Consider the following 15,683-nt stretch of genomic DNA (forward strand, 5'->3'; position numbering starts at 1 on the left):
ATCACTGACCCACTACCAAACCGGTCATGCTGAACAATGTTACAGGCAGCAAAACATTCTCCACCGCTTTTCCAGACCCTTTTACATCTGTCACACATGCTCGGGGTGAACCTGCTCTCATCTGTGAAAAGCACAGAGCGCCAGAGGCGGACTTGCCAATTCTGGTGTTCAAGGCAGTGAGCACAGAGCCCACTAGAGGACGTCAGGCCCTCAGGCCACCCTCATGAAGTCTGTTTCTGATTGTTTTCTCAGAGGCATTCACACCAATGGCCTGCCGGAGGTCATTTTGTTGTTATTTGGCAGTGCTGATAATGTTACTGCTTGAGGAAGTAAGGGGGTGGAAACGTTCATGGTGATGGGTTAAGGACCTTCTACTGCCCTGTCCAACTCTCCTAGAGTAACTGCCTGTCTTCTGGAATCTCCTACATGCTCTTGGGACTGTGCTGGGAAACACAGCAAACCTTCGGGCAATGGCACATATTGATGCGCCATCCTGGAGGAGTTGGACTGCCTGTGCAACCTTTGTAGGGTCCAGGTGTCGCCTCATGCTACCAGTAGTGACACTGACCCTAGCCAAATGCAAAACTAGTGAAAAACAATCAAAAAAAGTTTAGTAGGGAAAAAAATGTCAGTGGCCTCCACCTGTAAAACCATTCCTGTTTTCGGGGTTTTCTAATGGTTGCCCATCTAGTGCACCTGTTGTTAATTTTATTAACACCAAAGCAGCTTAAATAAATTAATTACCCCCTCTGCTACGTAACTGACCAGATCAGTATCCCAGAAGTTTAATTTACTTGATGCTATACTCTGATTAAAAAGTGTTCTTTAATTTTTTTGAGCAGTGTATATATATTTCTTTTAATTTTTGATGCGTAGACTGTAGCCTAAGACTATCCCACGTTTTGAAATTAACACACTGTAAATTTTCTAATAGTTTTTAAGTATGTTGTAATGTTATATTATAATGTTATTGTTGTTTTACTTCATCGTTTCATCTTCGTTTACAAACCAACATTTTACAATTACAGTCAATTTGCAAGCCATCCCTTTGCGCAACCTGGCGGTAGTTTTGCAAATGATTTTAACACGCAACTGATTTGCAGTTAATGCCGCAGCCCTGCAGTGGCAGTATTACCCATTCTGGTTGTAATATAAAATGGCAATCTTTTTTCCATGACATTTTAGCTGACAGAGACATTCTTATTCACCATTTAATTAACTGTATGAAAAAGTAACTGACACGATATTCTTCCTAACTCCTATCTCCTTTTGTAAGTCTTCATGAATATGGAATAAAATACATGCAAGTAATAAGACTATTTACCTAAAAGCGTTACAATAATAAAAACAGCCTTGACTCCTAAGCTCGATCAAGCTTTATCCTATGCAAAATAAATCATCACATTACTGTATTTATATTATAATTTTTACTATTATCACTTTTATTAATAGTAGTATTGCATTCTCTAATAAAGAGATTTACAACTAGTTAGTTAGCTTCACCTGGAGATTGAACACACCTCTCACCGGCTCCTTTTGATCCGGGATGCTTTCTCTTTAAGTGCTCCAACATACAGGTTGTGCTCCCGTGAAACACAAGCTCAGCCTTGCATGTATTGCACATGACAGCATTCTTAGTTGGCAGTTTTGTGAAACATTCCCACACCTTACTGGTCCGAACTCGTTTACACTCCACCATAATTCGCTGTTTATTTACTGTCTATGTAATTCGCGCTGATTTTTCTTCTACCACAAAAGCATTTGTAATGGCTGCATTACACTCTAGAGCTACAGCATCTTAGCGGTCAAAACGCGATATTGCAGGCCCATACATTGGTCACGTGAGATCAAACGACTACTTGACAACAAAGATATTTGTCGAGAATTTTTATGGTCGACGTTGTCGACTAATCGTTTCAGCCCTAATTACGATAAAACCATTATCTATCTCTCTAGGAATCCCTTTTATAATGTTGTCCGATTCAAGCCTGTCAATGACAAAAACATACATTTAATGTTACGATGCGCAAAAATATATAACTTATATTTGCAGTCCGCTTCATGACTGACGGCAGTGGTTGCAGTCAATAACTGTGCTGGACATCTTTAATTAGTCACTTACTTTGACATGATTGAGAAATACAGTACCTATTCAAGAACTCGAGCTGCTTGCAAAACACTTTGGGAACACCCCTGTGTGCCCACTCTCTGAATCACATGTGTAATAAGTACAATGGAATGCCGAAACGTCATAGGCGGGGTGATGTAGAGGACTGTGCAATTAATCGCAATCGCAAAACAATCACAATTTGAGCACATGCAATTTCTAAACCTCATAAGGCTGTGATTTTATTTATTAATTTATTTATATTTTGATTCAGAATACTTCAACGTTCTTGTGCGCATGTTTAAGATGTTAATCAATCAGAGTTCACTCAGCGCACCACGCAAATTACGACGAAGCTCAGCAGGAGAACAGAATAGGCGAACGGGAGGAAAGAACATAAAATATGGATGCAGGTCAGAATAAAAAAATACTACAAATCTGTTCCAACACTTACAAACCTGATTCCAAAAAAGTTGGGACACTGTACAAATTGTGAATAAAAACAGAATGCAATGATGTGGAAGTTTCAAATTTCAATATTTTATTCAGAATACAACATAGATGACATATCAAATGTTTAAACTGAGAAAATGTATAATTTTAAGGGAAAAATAAGTTGATTTCAAATTAGTCTGGGGACTGAGGAGACAAGTTGCTCAAGTTTAGGAATGGAATGGTTGTCCCATTCTTGTCTAATACAGGCTTCTAGTTGCTCAACTGACTTAGATTAGATTAGATTAGATTCAACTTTATTGTCATTATGCAGAGTACAAGTACAGAGCGAATGAAATGCAGTTAGCATCTAACCAGAAGTGCAAGAATATAGTGTTTTATATACATAAAAGTGCAGAATAGTGAAGCTATGATTTACAGAATGTACAGTGGGGTTGCTATATACAGTATTGAGCAGAGTATATACAGAATATAAATAGGAATGCAGTGTAGGATTGTAAGTACATTATGAACAGAGCAATGTAGGATTATATATACACATTATGAACAGCAGCAATGTGAGAACAGTGGTAATAAATAGAGTTGGATGAGTGTGCAAAAGTATTGTTAAGATGAATTCTATGCAAAATAACAGTAGTGCAATTATATTTTTATACAATAGTTTACTGTGCTTTGTACAGTAACAACTTAGTTTACAGTGCGATAACTAGAACAGTGTGCAGTATGTGCAAAATATGGGTAGTGCAAATACATGTCATAATAAAGTACTTTGACCAGTGCAGTCACTGGCAATGTTTTCTGGAAGTATTCGACCCATGTTGTGATTTCCATTACAGTAGCATTCCTGTAATGTGATGCAGTGCCCGTCTAAGGCACAAGATCAAGGCATCCGTATGTGTTTTTCCGGCCCGTTGACCCTTAACCGCACAGAGATTGTTCCGAATTCTCTGAAATCTTTGGATGATATTATTCACTGTAGATGAGATAACTTCAAACTCTTTGCACATTTTTTTCTGAGGAAACTCCTTTCTGATATTGCTCCACTATTTTTTTCTCGCCGCAGACATTGGTGGAACTGTGATCCTCTGCTCTGCCCTTCTTTGCTTCTGAGAGACACTGCCACTCTGAAGGCTCGTTGTTAAGACCAATCATGTTGCCAATTGACCTCACTAATTGCATTTGGTCTCCAGCTGTTCCCTTATATGTACAGTACCTTTGTCCGGCCTCTTATTGCGACCTGTCCCAACTTTTTTTGAAATGGTGGTACCCTCATGAAACCAAATAACCAGATATTTGGCATGACTTTCAAAATGTCCTCATTTTCAACATTTGATATGTTACTCTATATTCATTGTAAAATAAATATAGTGTTTTAGAGTTGTCAATTATTCCATTCCTTTTTACTCACCATTTTACAGTGACCCAACTTTTGTTGGAATCGGGTTTTGTAAAAAGTCACCACACACAACACTTCTCCTGGGGTTAATGTCTGCCACTACAAACTCAGCTACTACAGCCAAAGAATCAAATTGACAAGTAGTTGTCCATATCAGCCTACCACTTCCATCTATCCTTTGCCCCTGACAACCCTTCCAATTGTACTCTAACCCACATCACCTAAACTTCCCCCCAGTTGCCTTCAACCAAAACTGCTTAGGTACCAAATTGACACCCTTGTGTTCCTGTATCTATCCAGCACCTGCCCTCCGGCCCCCTGCCCTTAACCAAAATGTATAGACCACCAAACTGTTTCCCTTCCCGGCTGGAGACCAACTTACCTGTCCCCTAGATTGCAGTAAAAAGAGGTAGAACAGTTCCTAGCCCCCTCACGTTTCCCGACAATAAATGAACATCTTTTTTAAAATGACAAGTACATCCACACCCCCAACAAGCCTCACTTTTGTCATGGTTCTTGCAAATCCATTCGGTTACACTATCGCATTTTTGAAGTCCTGATATCATGCCTATTAACAGTATATAATTGATGAAATGACTAGATGATGTATTCGAGGTCAAATCTTGTTAACCTTTTAACAGTAGTTCTGCAAATTTCAACTTCTTGATGAAGGCCTTCCCCCAGTTACTAAGCTTGAATTTTCCCAGCTTTTGCTGCTCCCACAGTTGAATTTTACGATGCCACAACTTTTGCATTTGGGAGATGCATTACTACGTTTCAGATCTCTAATTAATCCAAGTCTGACGCCTACAATGAATCACCCCCTCCAAAGTGGCCTGGCTGAACACACCTACGAAAATGAATACATGTATCAGCACTACCTATGTGTGCAATAAAATGGTTTTAGGGCCAGTACATCTCTTCGTTGTACTGTTCTACAGAAAAATATGCTTTTAAGATTCAACCTCTCAAAGCTGTTCCCAAACTCGCGCACGAGTTTCAGCAGTTTCAGTAGGCTGCCTCTTTGTGAGGAAAAACTTGCCCAGTTCCAATCAGTGCTTTCACAGTGGCTCTAAGCATTTACCCATTGCCCAGCCTTCAAACTAGTAAAATTCTGCCAAGCATCTCAGGGAACCTGCACTAAAATCTTTGCTCACGACCTGACAACAACAATGACACTAAACTTTCAATTTCAGTTCATCCCCCAACCCATTATCCCGCAGCCATTTTCAAATTGACTGGCCCAATCTGACCACTTACCTCCATGAAATGGTTTCAGGCATAAAAAACAGGATGAGGCAGCCAGCATTTAACTGCCTCGGAAGATTCCATATCCAATACAGGCACAAGATAGGAATCACTGCCTCTGATTGTGGCTCTGACATTTTGACGACTCTAGACTCTAAAATAGTTCAACCAGATTTATTGGATCCCACCGCTGCCACAGCCAGTCCCGAGAGAAACACATATGAGGCAGAGTTGAAGTTCACTGTTCTTCACACAAGTCCATTCACATTCGTGTTACGAAATCCTCAAGTCCAATGTAACCGCTACATCATCCTTAGTATGTCAGTCAGGCAGATTGTCAACAAACAATGCCCTCTGAGACTATGGTGACTCTAAACAGCTAACACCCAACTCAACTTCTACTCTCTTCCACAAGGGAGTCTAACTAACTGTCTATCTTCATCTCTGAGGGGCCTATTGACCCTGAGAGACAGCAAAACGTAACCCCACAAGTCACCACCCCGAAGAGAGCTGCTTTGTGTCACACACATCTTTTTAAAAAAGTCCTTGATGTTGTGTCTACAGGTGAATACAATCAGAGCAATCACATGATCACAAGATAGCAACAATACTAATAGAGCAAATTTATTAGTAATTTAATAGTAATAGAGCAAATTTATTTTAGGTTAAAGCTGCCAGTATGGGATCTGCATTAAAATAATACTTCTCACAAGTCTACACATCCCAGATTGGTGCAGTTAGAACCTGTAAATTGAAGGGCTATTAGAATGTTAAAATGATCTGCTGCTCCCTACCTCATTAGCTGGCCAGCCTTGGTCATGCTGCTGTGAGCTGTACTGCTGCTGCACATATAGCAACATTTATGAATAACCCCAATAGCAGCCATGGAGACAGCAGTAGTCGAACACACAAAACCAATATATGCATCAAAGAAACACATGTTCTGTGGCTTGTGTTCTCACATGCTCCTATGCCCTTATTCTGGTTTTTCCTTCATGTTCCCTGTCCTGATTACAGTTCTTGGGCCTCAGCTGTCTAGTCCCAGGTGCTTCCCCATGTTATTTTATGATTATTGATCCCAGGTGTTCTTGCTTTCCCTCGTACAGTCCTGTGTATTTATAGTCAGTACATTTCTAAGTTTTCTGTCCGGTATTGAACATTGATGTTGTGTTCCCATGTGTCCTGCTCGCCTTTGGTTACCTCCCCGTGTTGGATTAATGAAGCTGACTGCTTACTTTGAGTTCAGTCCACGTCTTCTTTGAGCCTCATTTCATCATAGAAGGCAAATAGTGACGATGTCGCTGAGTATAAGGATTTTACCAAGGCCAGTGAACATACATCTACCCACACACATGAAGATTGACAGACAGAACAGAACAAGACACCCCCACAAAGCAGATCTATTAAGTAAAAGACTGCTCAAAAGAGCAATGTGGAACCGCATGTATCTATGTGTGCTCGGGCTACAACGCCGAAGCTTAACTCTCTAATCAGATGTGCACTATGTGTAATATTCTCACAAGTAAGCAACAAGAATATACAGTGTAATCCAATAGATAAGACCCCAGCACCCACCTGAGCAAATATCATAATCAGAATTTGATAACCTCTCATTAATAACCACGCAATACACACATTGATGTGGATTAAAAGTGCATTCACTTATATCACATGTTGATTTCAGATGTTTCTGAAGTGTGCTGCTACTGCTACAGTAAACACTAGCCAAGTATTGAATGTTGAGCAGCAAGCTCAAGTGAAAAAAAAAAAAGAAAAAGTGAAAGTCGTGACATTTTCCAAGTATGGTAACCCATACTCTGAATTGGTGCTCTCCATTTAACCCATCCAAGTGCACACTTGGTGAGTAGGGAACACACACACCCGGAGCAGTGGGCAGCAATTTTGCTCCAGCACCCGGGGAGCAGTTGGGGATTCACTGCCTTGCTCAAGGGCACTTCAGCCATGGGTATTGAGGGTGGAAGAGAGCACTGTTGATCCCCCCACCTATAACACCTAAATAATTTTACAATTTCTTAATATAGATTAGAAAAACCAATGATAGAAGTATGGGGAGGTGATGTCATGACTTCTAGAGAATGCCCACTTAGCACCTCCTGCTCTTTAAAGCAACACCCCACACAGCTGTCGTCATAAAATAGCAGGCAGAATGGGTGAGTGGGTCAGAAAGGGAGAGATGTGGATCACTGTAAACATCTGCCTGTATCTGTCTTTTAAATGCATCTCTGCAGCTTCAATCCACAGATCTGGTACTTGTCAGCTCCAGGGACGCTTCAAGTTAAATGGAATGTACCAGGATGGAGATGTTATACTTGGAGGCCTGTTTGAGGTTCATTTTTTCACTGTGTTCCCAGAGCTGAGCTTCAGAACTGAGCCAGAACCACCATACTGTGAAAAGTGAGTCTGGAGCCAGAATGCCTTCTCAAATATAAAAGATGATAGAGATAGATTTAAAAAAAAAAAATAAATGACAGAGAAATATGACCATAAAAACCTCTTTATATTAAAACAAATGTGTACCATAGGAGGATTCCATGATTGCTGAATGATCTCATTTATATTTGTAATATATTAATGCTTATTGTGTATTTATTTTATTTTCTGTATAATGTTATAAACATTGTTTTGTAAAAAAAAAAAAAAAACCTTTTTTTTTTTCTTAGATTTGATATGGAAAGCTTCCAGCAGGCACAGACCATGGTTTTTGCTATAGATGAGATCAATAAGAATCCAAATCTGCTGCCTAATGTCACTCTTGGTTACCAACTTTATGACAACTGTGTGATGCTAGGAATGGCATTCCGTGCTGCCATATCCCTAGTTAGTGGAACGGAAGAGAGATTTTCCAGCCTCAACTGCACTGGCCCCTCTCCAGTGATTGGGATTGTGGGTGATCCAGGTTCAACTCCATCCATTGCAATTTCCAGTGTGCTGGGGCTGTTTCGAGTACCTATAGTAAGATGGGATGAAAAAAAGTAAAAATGCACTATATGCATACTTTGTACTGTTCTATTTCAATTTCTTCCAGCACTTTTTTTCTCATCTTCTCATTAGATCATAATTCCATTTCTCTGTCTCATGCCTTCTCTCTATATATCTTTTTAAATTAGGTTAGTCACTATGCCACCTGCTCCTGTTTGAGTAACAGGAAAAAGTACCCCTCTTTCTTTAGAACAATCCCCAGTGATGCCTTCCAGGTGCGATCTATGGTTCAGATCTTAAGGCATTTTGGATGGACATGGGTTGGACTCCTCTACAGTGATGACGACTACGGCATCTATGCTTCTGTGTCCTTTAAGCAGGAAATGCAGCAGTTTGGAGGTTGTGTTGCTTTTTCTGAAATCCTACCTCATGATAACAACCCCAAAGACATTAGGCGTATAATAGGAGTGATTCAGGCCTCTACAGCTAGAGTGGTGGTTGTTTTTTCTACTTCATCCTATCTGATGACTTTGATGGATGAGGTGGTATTGCAAAACCTGACAGGCAGACAGTGGATTGCAAGTGAAGCATGGGCTACCTCACCTGTGTTTCACACTTCACGTTTCCTGCCATTTTTGGGGGGCACACTGGGCATTGCCATCAGACGTGGAGAGATCCAAGGACTTCAAGATTTTTTGCTACGTCTTTGTCCCAGCAATGATCCAAGAAATAATATGTTGAAGATCTTCTGGGAAAACATGTTCAGATGCAGTTTTAAAACTGGGGGTATGGCGATAGATGGAGGGCAAATGAAAAAGGTGTGTACAGGACAGGAGGATCTGATTATCACAAACACACCATACACTGATGTTTCAGGGCTGAGAGCAGCTTATAATGTCTACAAGGCAGTTTATGCCCTGGCACATGCACTTCATGACCTAATGCAGTGTGAGGAGGGTAGTGGACCATTTAGTGGGAACAAATGTGCCAACATAACCAACCTAAAACCGTGGCAGGTAAGACCCACATGTATAGTGCAAATTCTATGAAGGCATATATAAGAACTAAATGTGGAAAAGCAAAATATGTGCTCTGCATAGATTCATAAATCAGATATCTTAATTAAATTGATATTGTTCCAATTATATTATTGATATTTTAGTAGAAGATTTGACATTTATATGTATTTTAAAAGCATAACAATTGCAATTTTAAGAAACATCATTCACACATTTCTAAAACAGAATTTAAACAATTAAAAGTAAAATATTGCAGTCATGTATGAATGACAATGTATGAATGTATATTTGCAATGTTTGACTTCTAAACATTTTTTGTCTAAAAACTGTACAGCTGGTTCACTACCTACAGAAAGTGAACTTCACCACAGGCTTTGGGGATAATGTGTCATTTGATAAGAATGGAGATGCAATGGCTATTTATGATGTATTGAACTGGCAGCCAAACTCTCACGGATCAATACGGGTCTACACTGTTGGTGTAGTAAATGAAGGGGCAGGGAATGGGAAGGTGCTGTCACTGAATGAAGATGCATTATACTGGAACGTTCAGTTTAAAAAAGTAATGATGTTCAGTAATTTATTAAATTAATAAATATAATTTTAATATATATATATATATATATATTTATATATATATATATATATATGTTACATTCATTCTTATATATCATATGAATGAAACTACAACACTATATTAAGCATTCACTCTATCACTGTGTGCTAATAAATAACAACATATGTTGTCTGCTGACAGCCCCCACGGTCTGTGTGCAGTGAGAGCTGCCCCCCAGGCACCAGACAAGCCATGAGGAAGGGACTTCCTGTCTGTTGTTTTGACTGCCTGCCATGCAGAGATGGAGAGATTTCTAATACAACAGGTGAGGAGATTATTGTTGGCAAAATATAATTGAAACGGAATAAAACTTGAAAGTTATTTCTTAATAACTTTCTACTTTTTACTTTCTTATTTTATTTTTTATTTTATTTTTTAATTACAGATGCAATTGAGTGTACTGCATGTCCAGATGAGTTCTGGTCCAATCCAGATAAGGATCAGTGTGTCCCCAAAGAAGTAGAGTTTCTTTCCTATCAGGATCCTCTAGGCATCTCTCTGACTACTGTATCTCTGTTTGGCACCTGCATCTGCAGTCTTGTAATGGTCATCTTTGCTCATCACCGTAACACTCCTATAGTACGAGCCAACAATTCAGAGCTTAGCTTTCTGCTGCTGTTGTCACTTAAACTGTGTTTCCTGTGTGTGCTGCTGTTCATTGGCCGGCCACAGTTGTGGACATGTCAGTTAAGACATGCTCTGTTTGGTATAAGCTTTGTCCTGTGCGTCTCCAGCGTCCTTGTTAAGACAATGGTGGTAATAGCTGTATTCAAGTCATCTCGGCCAGAAGGCAAAGGTGCGATGAAATGGTTTGGAGTAGCTCAACAAAGATGCACAGTTCTGGTCCTAACAGCCCTCCAGGTTGTGATATGTGCAGTCTGGCTATCAACTGCCTCTCCAACACCACAGAAAAACAACCAGTATACTCGCTCTAAAATAGTATATGAATGTGCCATTGGCTCAGTGGCTGGTTTTTCTATGTTGCTGGGATATATTGGACTGTTGGCAGCAGTAAGCTTCCTGTTAGCCTTCCTGGCAAGAAATCTACCAGATAATTTTAATGAAGCAAAGTTTATCACTTTTAGCATGTTGATCTTCTGTGCTGTGTGGATTTCATTTGTTCCAGCATATGTAAGCTCACCAGGGAAATATGCAGTGGCTGTGGAGATATTTGCTATCCTAGCTTCCAGTTTTGGATTACTGTTGGCCATATTTGCCCCTAAGTGCTACATCATCCTTTTACATCCAGAGAGGAACACTAAAAAAGCCATCATGGGAAGAGAAACACAAAATAAATAATTTTACATTATTGTGTACTCATTTTGGGGTTCACCACTGTAAACAAAGAAGTAAAACATGTAAATGCCTGTTGTTTTGTAGTATTGTCATTATTATTAAAATACAAGTTATTCTTTCACTTGCTTTAAAATTACACTATGTATATTTTAAACAATTACATCCTTTATACTTTTATCCTTGTAAAATTGTAACACTTAAGTTTACAATTTGAACTGTCCATAATATATTGAGACTTTTTATTAAATCATATACAATGTATACATATATCTCTGCTTTTATCAAATGTATTTTACATTTGATTTAATAAAGGATTGAAGAGAAGACTAATTAGACTTTTTTTAGAGCGAGAGAGAGAGAGAGAGAGAGAGAGAGAGAAATCAATAAGGTTCTCATGTGATTTAATTAAAATGTGAAATTCCTATGTGAAATGCTATGTTATATTTAATTGCAGTAGAGCAAGGGTGTGCAGCTCTGGTCTTTTGAGGTCCACTGTCCTAAAGACAGCATAAAAAAAAAAGAAAAAAAAATTACAGGCAGTTGTATTTGTTTCGGGTGGAGCTCAACTCTGCTATTCTAATTCTTACATCGATTCAGCAGAAAGGAAAATAATGTTCAAGAAGAATTAAGGGGGAACTGAGGAACTGTGTATGTGTAAAATGAATTTGGGATTGCTGTCAGGAGTGCTGATTAAACATGAAAGGGTCAAGCAGATGTTAAGAGACAAGAGAGAAGAATGAAAGAAAAATAGAGACTGTGTCTGTTCCCCGAAACTAGAAAAAAACAAAAAACGTCCAAACCAATTCAAGAGCAACAATTTAATTGAGGTTCAACAAATAAAAAACAGATGCAATACAGATAGACAAATGATAAAGCTTGGCTTATTGAATATCAGGTCCCTTTCTACAAAAGCACTTTTTGTAAATAATATGATTACTGATCATAATCTAGATTTGCTCTGTTTGACAGAAACCTGGCTAAAACTTGATGATTACATTATTTTAAATGAGTCTACACCCCAAGATTACTGCTATAAACATGAGCCATGTCCAAAAGGTAAAGGGGGAGGTGTTGCTTCAATTTATAACAATGTTTTCAAGATATCTCAGAGGGCAGGCTTCAAGTATAACTCGTTTGAAGTAATGGTGCTTCATATAACATTATCCAGAGAAACAAGTGTTAATGATAAATCCCCTGTGATGTTTGTACTGGCTACTGTATACAGGCCACCAGGGCACCATACAGAGTTTATTAAAGAGTTTGCTGATTTTATATCTGAGTTAGTGCTGGCTGCAGATAAAGTTTTAATTGTTGGTGATTTTAATATACATGTTGATACTGAAAAAGATGCATTGGGATCAGCAATTATAGACATTCTTAACTCTATTGGGGTTAGAAAACACGTCTCAGGACCTACTCATTGTCGAAATCATACTCTAGATTTAATACTGTCACATGGAATTGATGTTGATAGTGTTGAAATTATGCAGCCAAACGATGATATTTCAGATCATTATTTAGTTTTGTGCAAACTTCATATAGCTAAAATTGTAAATTCTACTAATTGTTACAAGTATGGTAAAACCATCACTTCTACCACAAAAGACTGCTTTGTAAGTAATCTTCCTGATGTATCCGAATTCCTTAACATATCTAAAACCTCAGAACAACTTGATGATGTAACAGAAACTATGGACTCTCTCTTTTCTAGCATTTTAAATACAATTGCTCCTTTATGCTCAAGGAAGGTTAAGGAAAACAGTCCGACGCCATGGTATAATGAGCACACTCGCACCCTAAAGAGAGCAGGCCGGAAAATGGAGCCCAGCTGGAGGAAAACAAAACTAGAGGTATTTCGTATTCCTTGGTGGGAAAGTAACCTATCCTACAGAAAAGCATTAAAAACTGCTAGATCTGATTACTTTTCATCTCTTTTAGAAGAAAACAAACATAACCCTAGGTATTTATTCAATACAGTGGCTAAATTAATGAAAAATAAAGCATCAACAAGTGCTGACATTTTCCAACATCACAGCAGTAATGACTTTATGAACTACTTTACTTCTAAGATCGATACTATTAGAGATAAAATTGTAACCATGCAGCCGTCAGCTACAGTATCGCATCAGACAGTGCCCTATAGATCCCCTGAGGAACAGTTCCACTAATTCTCTACTATAGGAGAGGAAGAATTGTATAAACTTGTTAAATCATCTAAACCAACAACACGTATGTTAGACCCTATTCCATCTAAGCTACTAAAAGAGGTGCTTCCAGAAGTCATAGATCCTCTTCTGACTATTATTAATTTCTCATTGTCATTAGGATATGTCCCCAAAACCTTCAAACTGGCTGTTATTAAGCCTCTCATCAAAAAAACACAACTTGACCCCAAAGAACTAGTTTATTACAGACCGATCTCGAAAACATAGTATCCTCACAATTATATTCCTTCTTAGAGATGGTATCTGTGAGGATTTCCAGTCAGGATTTAGACCGTATCATAGTACTGAGACAAAAGACCTGCTCTTATCATCTGATCGTGGTTGTATCTCTCTATTAATGCTATTGGATCTTAGTGCTGTGTTTGACAATATTGACCACAACATTCTTTTGCATAGACTAGAACACTTTGTTGGCATTAATGGAAGTGCATTAGCATGATTTAAATCGTACTTATATGACCGCCATTAATTCATAGCAGTGAATGAAGAGGTATCATATCGATCACAAGTGCAGTATGGAGTACCTCAAGGCTCAGTACTAGGGCCATTTCTCTTCATGCTGTACATGTTACCCTTTGGAGATATCATCAGGAAACACGGTGTTAGCTTTCATTGTTATGCTGATGATGCTCAGCTCTATATTTCTTCGCGGCCCGGCGAAACATACCAATTTGAAAAACTAACGGAATGCATAGTCGATATATAAAAAACTGGATGACAAGTAATTTCTTACTGCTAAATTCTGAAAAAACAGAGGTGTTAATTATAGTACCTAAAAGCTCTGCATGTAATAACCTAGAACGCTGTCAAATTCTTCGTCATCAGTTAGAAACCTAGATGTGCTATTTGATAGCAATCTTTCCTTAGAAAGCCATGTTTCTAGCATTTGTAAAACTGCATTTTTCCATCTCAAAAATATATCTAAATTACGGCGTATACTCTCAATGTCAAATGCAGGAATGTTAATCCATACGTTTATGACCTCAAGGTTAGATTATTGTAATTCTTTATTGGGTTGTTGTTCTGCACATTTAGTAAACAAACTCCAGTTAGTCCAAAATGCAGCAGCTAGAGTTCTTACTAGAACCAGGAAGTATGACCATATTAGCCCGGTCCTGTCAACTCTGGACTGGCTCCCTATCAAACATCGTATAGATTTTAAAATCTTGCTTATTACTCATAAAGCCCTGAATGGTTTAGCACCTCAGTATTTGAATGAGCTCTTGTTACTTTATAATCCTCCACGTCCGATGCATTCTCAAAACTCAGGCAATTTGATAATACCTAGAATATCAAAATCAACTGCAGGCGACAGATCATTTTCCTATTTAGCGCCTAAACTCTGGAATAACCTACCTTACATTATTCGGGAGGCAGACACACTCTTGCAGTTTAAATATAGATTAAAGACCCATCTCTTTAACCTGGTTAACACATAAAACACTAATACGCTTCTAATATTTTTAGGCTGCATTAATTAGGTAAACAGAACCGGGAACACCTCCCATAACACCTGATGTACTTGCTACATCATTAGTAGAATGGCATCTACGCTAATATTAGTCTGTTTCTCTCTTATTCCGAGGTCACCGTAGCCACCAGATCCAGTCTGTATCCAGCCCAGATGGTGGATCACCACCTAGAAAGGACCTCTACAGCCCTGAAAGACAGCGGAGACCAGGACAACTAGAGCCCCAGAGACAGATCCCTTGTAAAGACCTTGTCTCAGATGACCACTGGGACAAGACCACAGGAAACAGTTGATTCTTCTGCAAAATTTGACTTTGCTGCAGCCTGGAATTGAACTGCTAGTTTCGTCTGGTCAGAGGAGAACTGGCCCCCCGACTGAGCCTGGTTTCTCCCAAGGTTTTTTTCTCCATTCTGTCACCAATGGAGTTTTGGTTCCTTGCCGCTGTAGCCTCTGGCTTGCTTAGTTGGGGACACTTCATTTACAGTGATATCGTTGACTTGATTGCAAATTATTGCACAGATACTATTTAAACTGAACTGAGATGATGACTTCACTTAATTCAATCCTGAACTGCCTTTGACTGTCATTTTGCATTATTGACACACTGTTTTTCTAATTAATGTTGTTCAGTTGCTTTGACGCAATCTTTTTTGTTTAAAGCTCTATAAAAATAAAGGTGACTTGACTTGACTGTGACCCAGTTTCTGTCTCCCATGCGTTGATTTCATTCCAGGTGTTCCCCGTTTGTTTTGATTGATCCCAGGTGTGTCTCGTCTTCCCATTATACTGTTCAGTGTATAAATGGTGTTCCCTGTCTTTAGTCGAGCATTCTGGTATTGTTGATGTCAACTCCTTATGTTATTTGTGAGTCCCTGTGATATGAATAAATTCCTTGATTTTGTACTCTTGGTC

At 38.8% G+C, this 15,683-nt stretch overlaps 1 protein-coding gene across 1 annotated transcript; it reads left to right on the top strand.

The window, feature by feature from the left end:
- The first annotated feature begins 7,159 nt into the window (after window positions 1-7,159).
- On the top strand, window positions 7,160-11,291 carry LOC109078534 (extracellular calcium-sensing receptor-like). The gene is made up of 6 exons (XM_042743807.1): window positions 7,160-7,619; window positions 7,886-8,177; window positions 8,333-9,160; window positions 9,498-9,674; window positions 9,921-10,044; window positions 10,165-11,291. Exons 1-6 carry the CDS (start codon window positions 7,372-7,374, stop codon window positions 11,076-11,078), a joined length of 2,583 nt encoding a protein of 860 aa, XP_042599741.1. The 5' UTR covers window positions 7,160-7,371; the 3' UTR covers window positions 11,079-11,291.
- Window positions 11,292-15,683: the final 4,392 nt, after the last annotated feature.

The sequence above is a fragment of the Cyprinus carpio genome, chromosome B18 (genome assembly GCF_018340385.1).
Source record: "Cyprinus carpio isolate SPL01 chromosome B18, ASM1834038v1, whole genome shotgun sequence".
Taxonomy (NCBI): domain Eukaryota; kingdom Metazoa; phylum Chordata; class Actinopteri; order Cypriniformes; family Cyprinidae; genus Cyprinus; species Cyprinus carpio.

Coding starts and splice junctions, on each gene's coding strand:
- LOC109078534 (XM_042743807.1), top strand. CDS start 7,372: ATGGGTGAGTGGGTCAGAAAGGGAGAGATGTGGATCACTGTAAACATC. Junction 7,620..7,885: donor GAACCACCATACTGTGAAAA/GTGAGTCTGGAG, acceptor TTTTTTTCTTAG/ATTTGATATGGAAAGCTTCC. Junction 9,161..9,497: donor CCAACCTAAAACCGTGGCAG/GTAAGACCCACA, acceptor AAAACTGTACAG/CTGGTTCACTACCTACAGAA.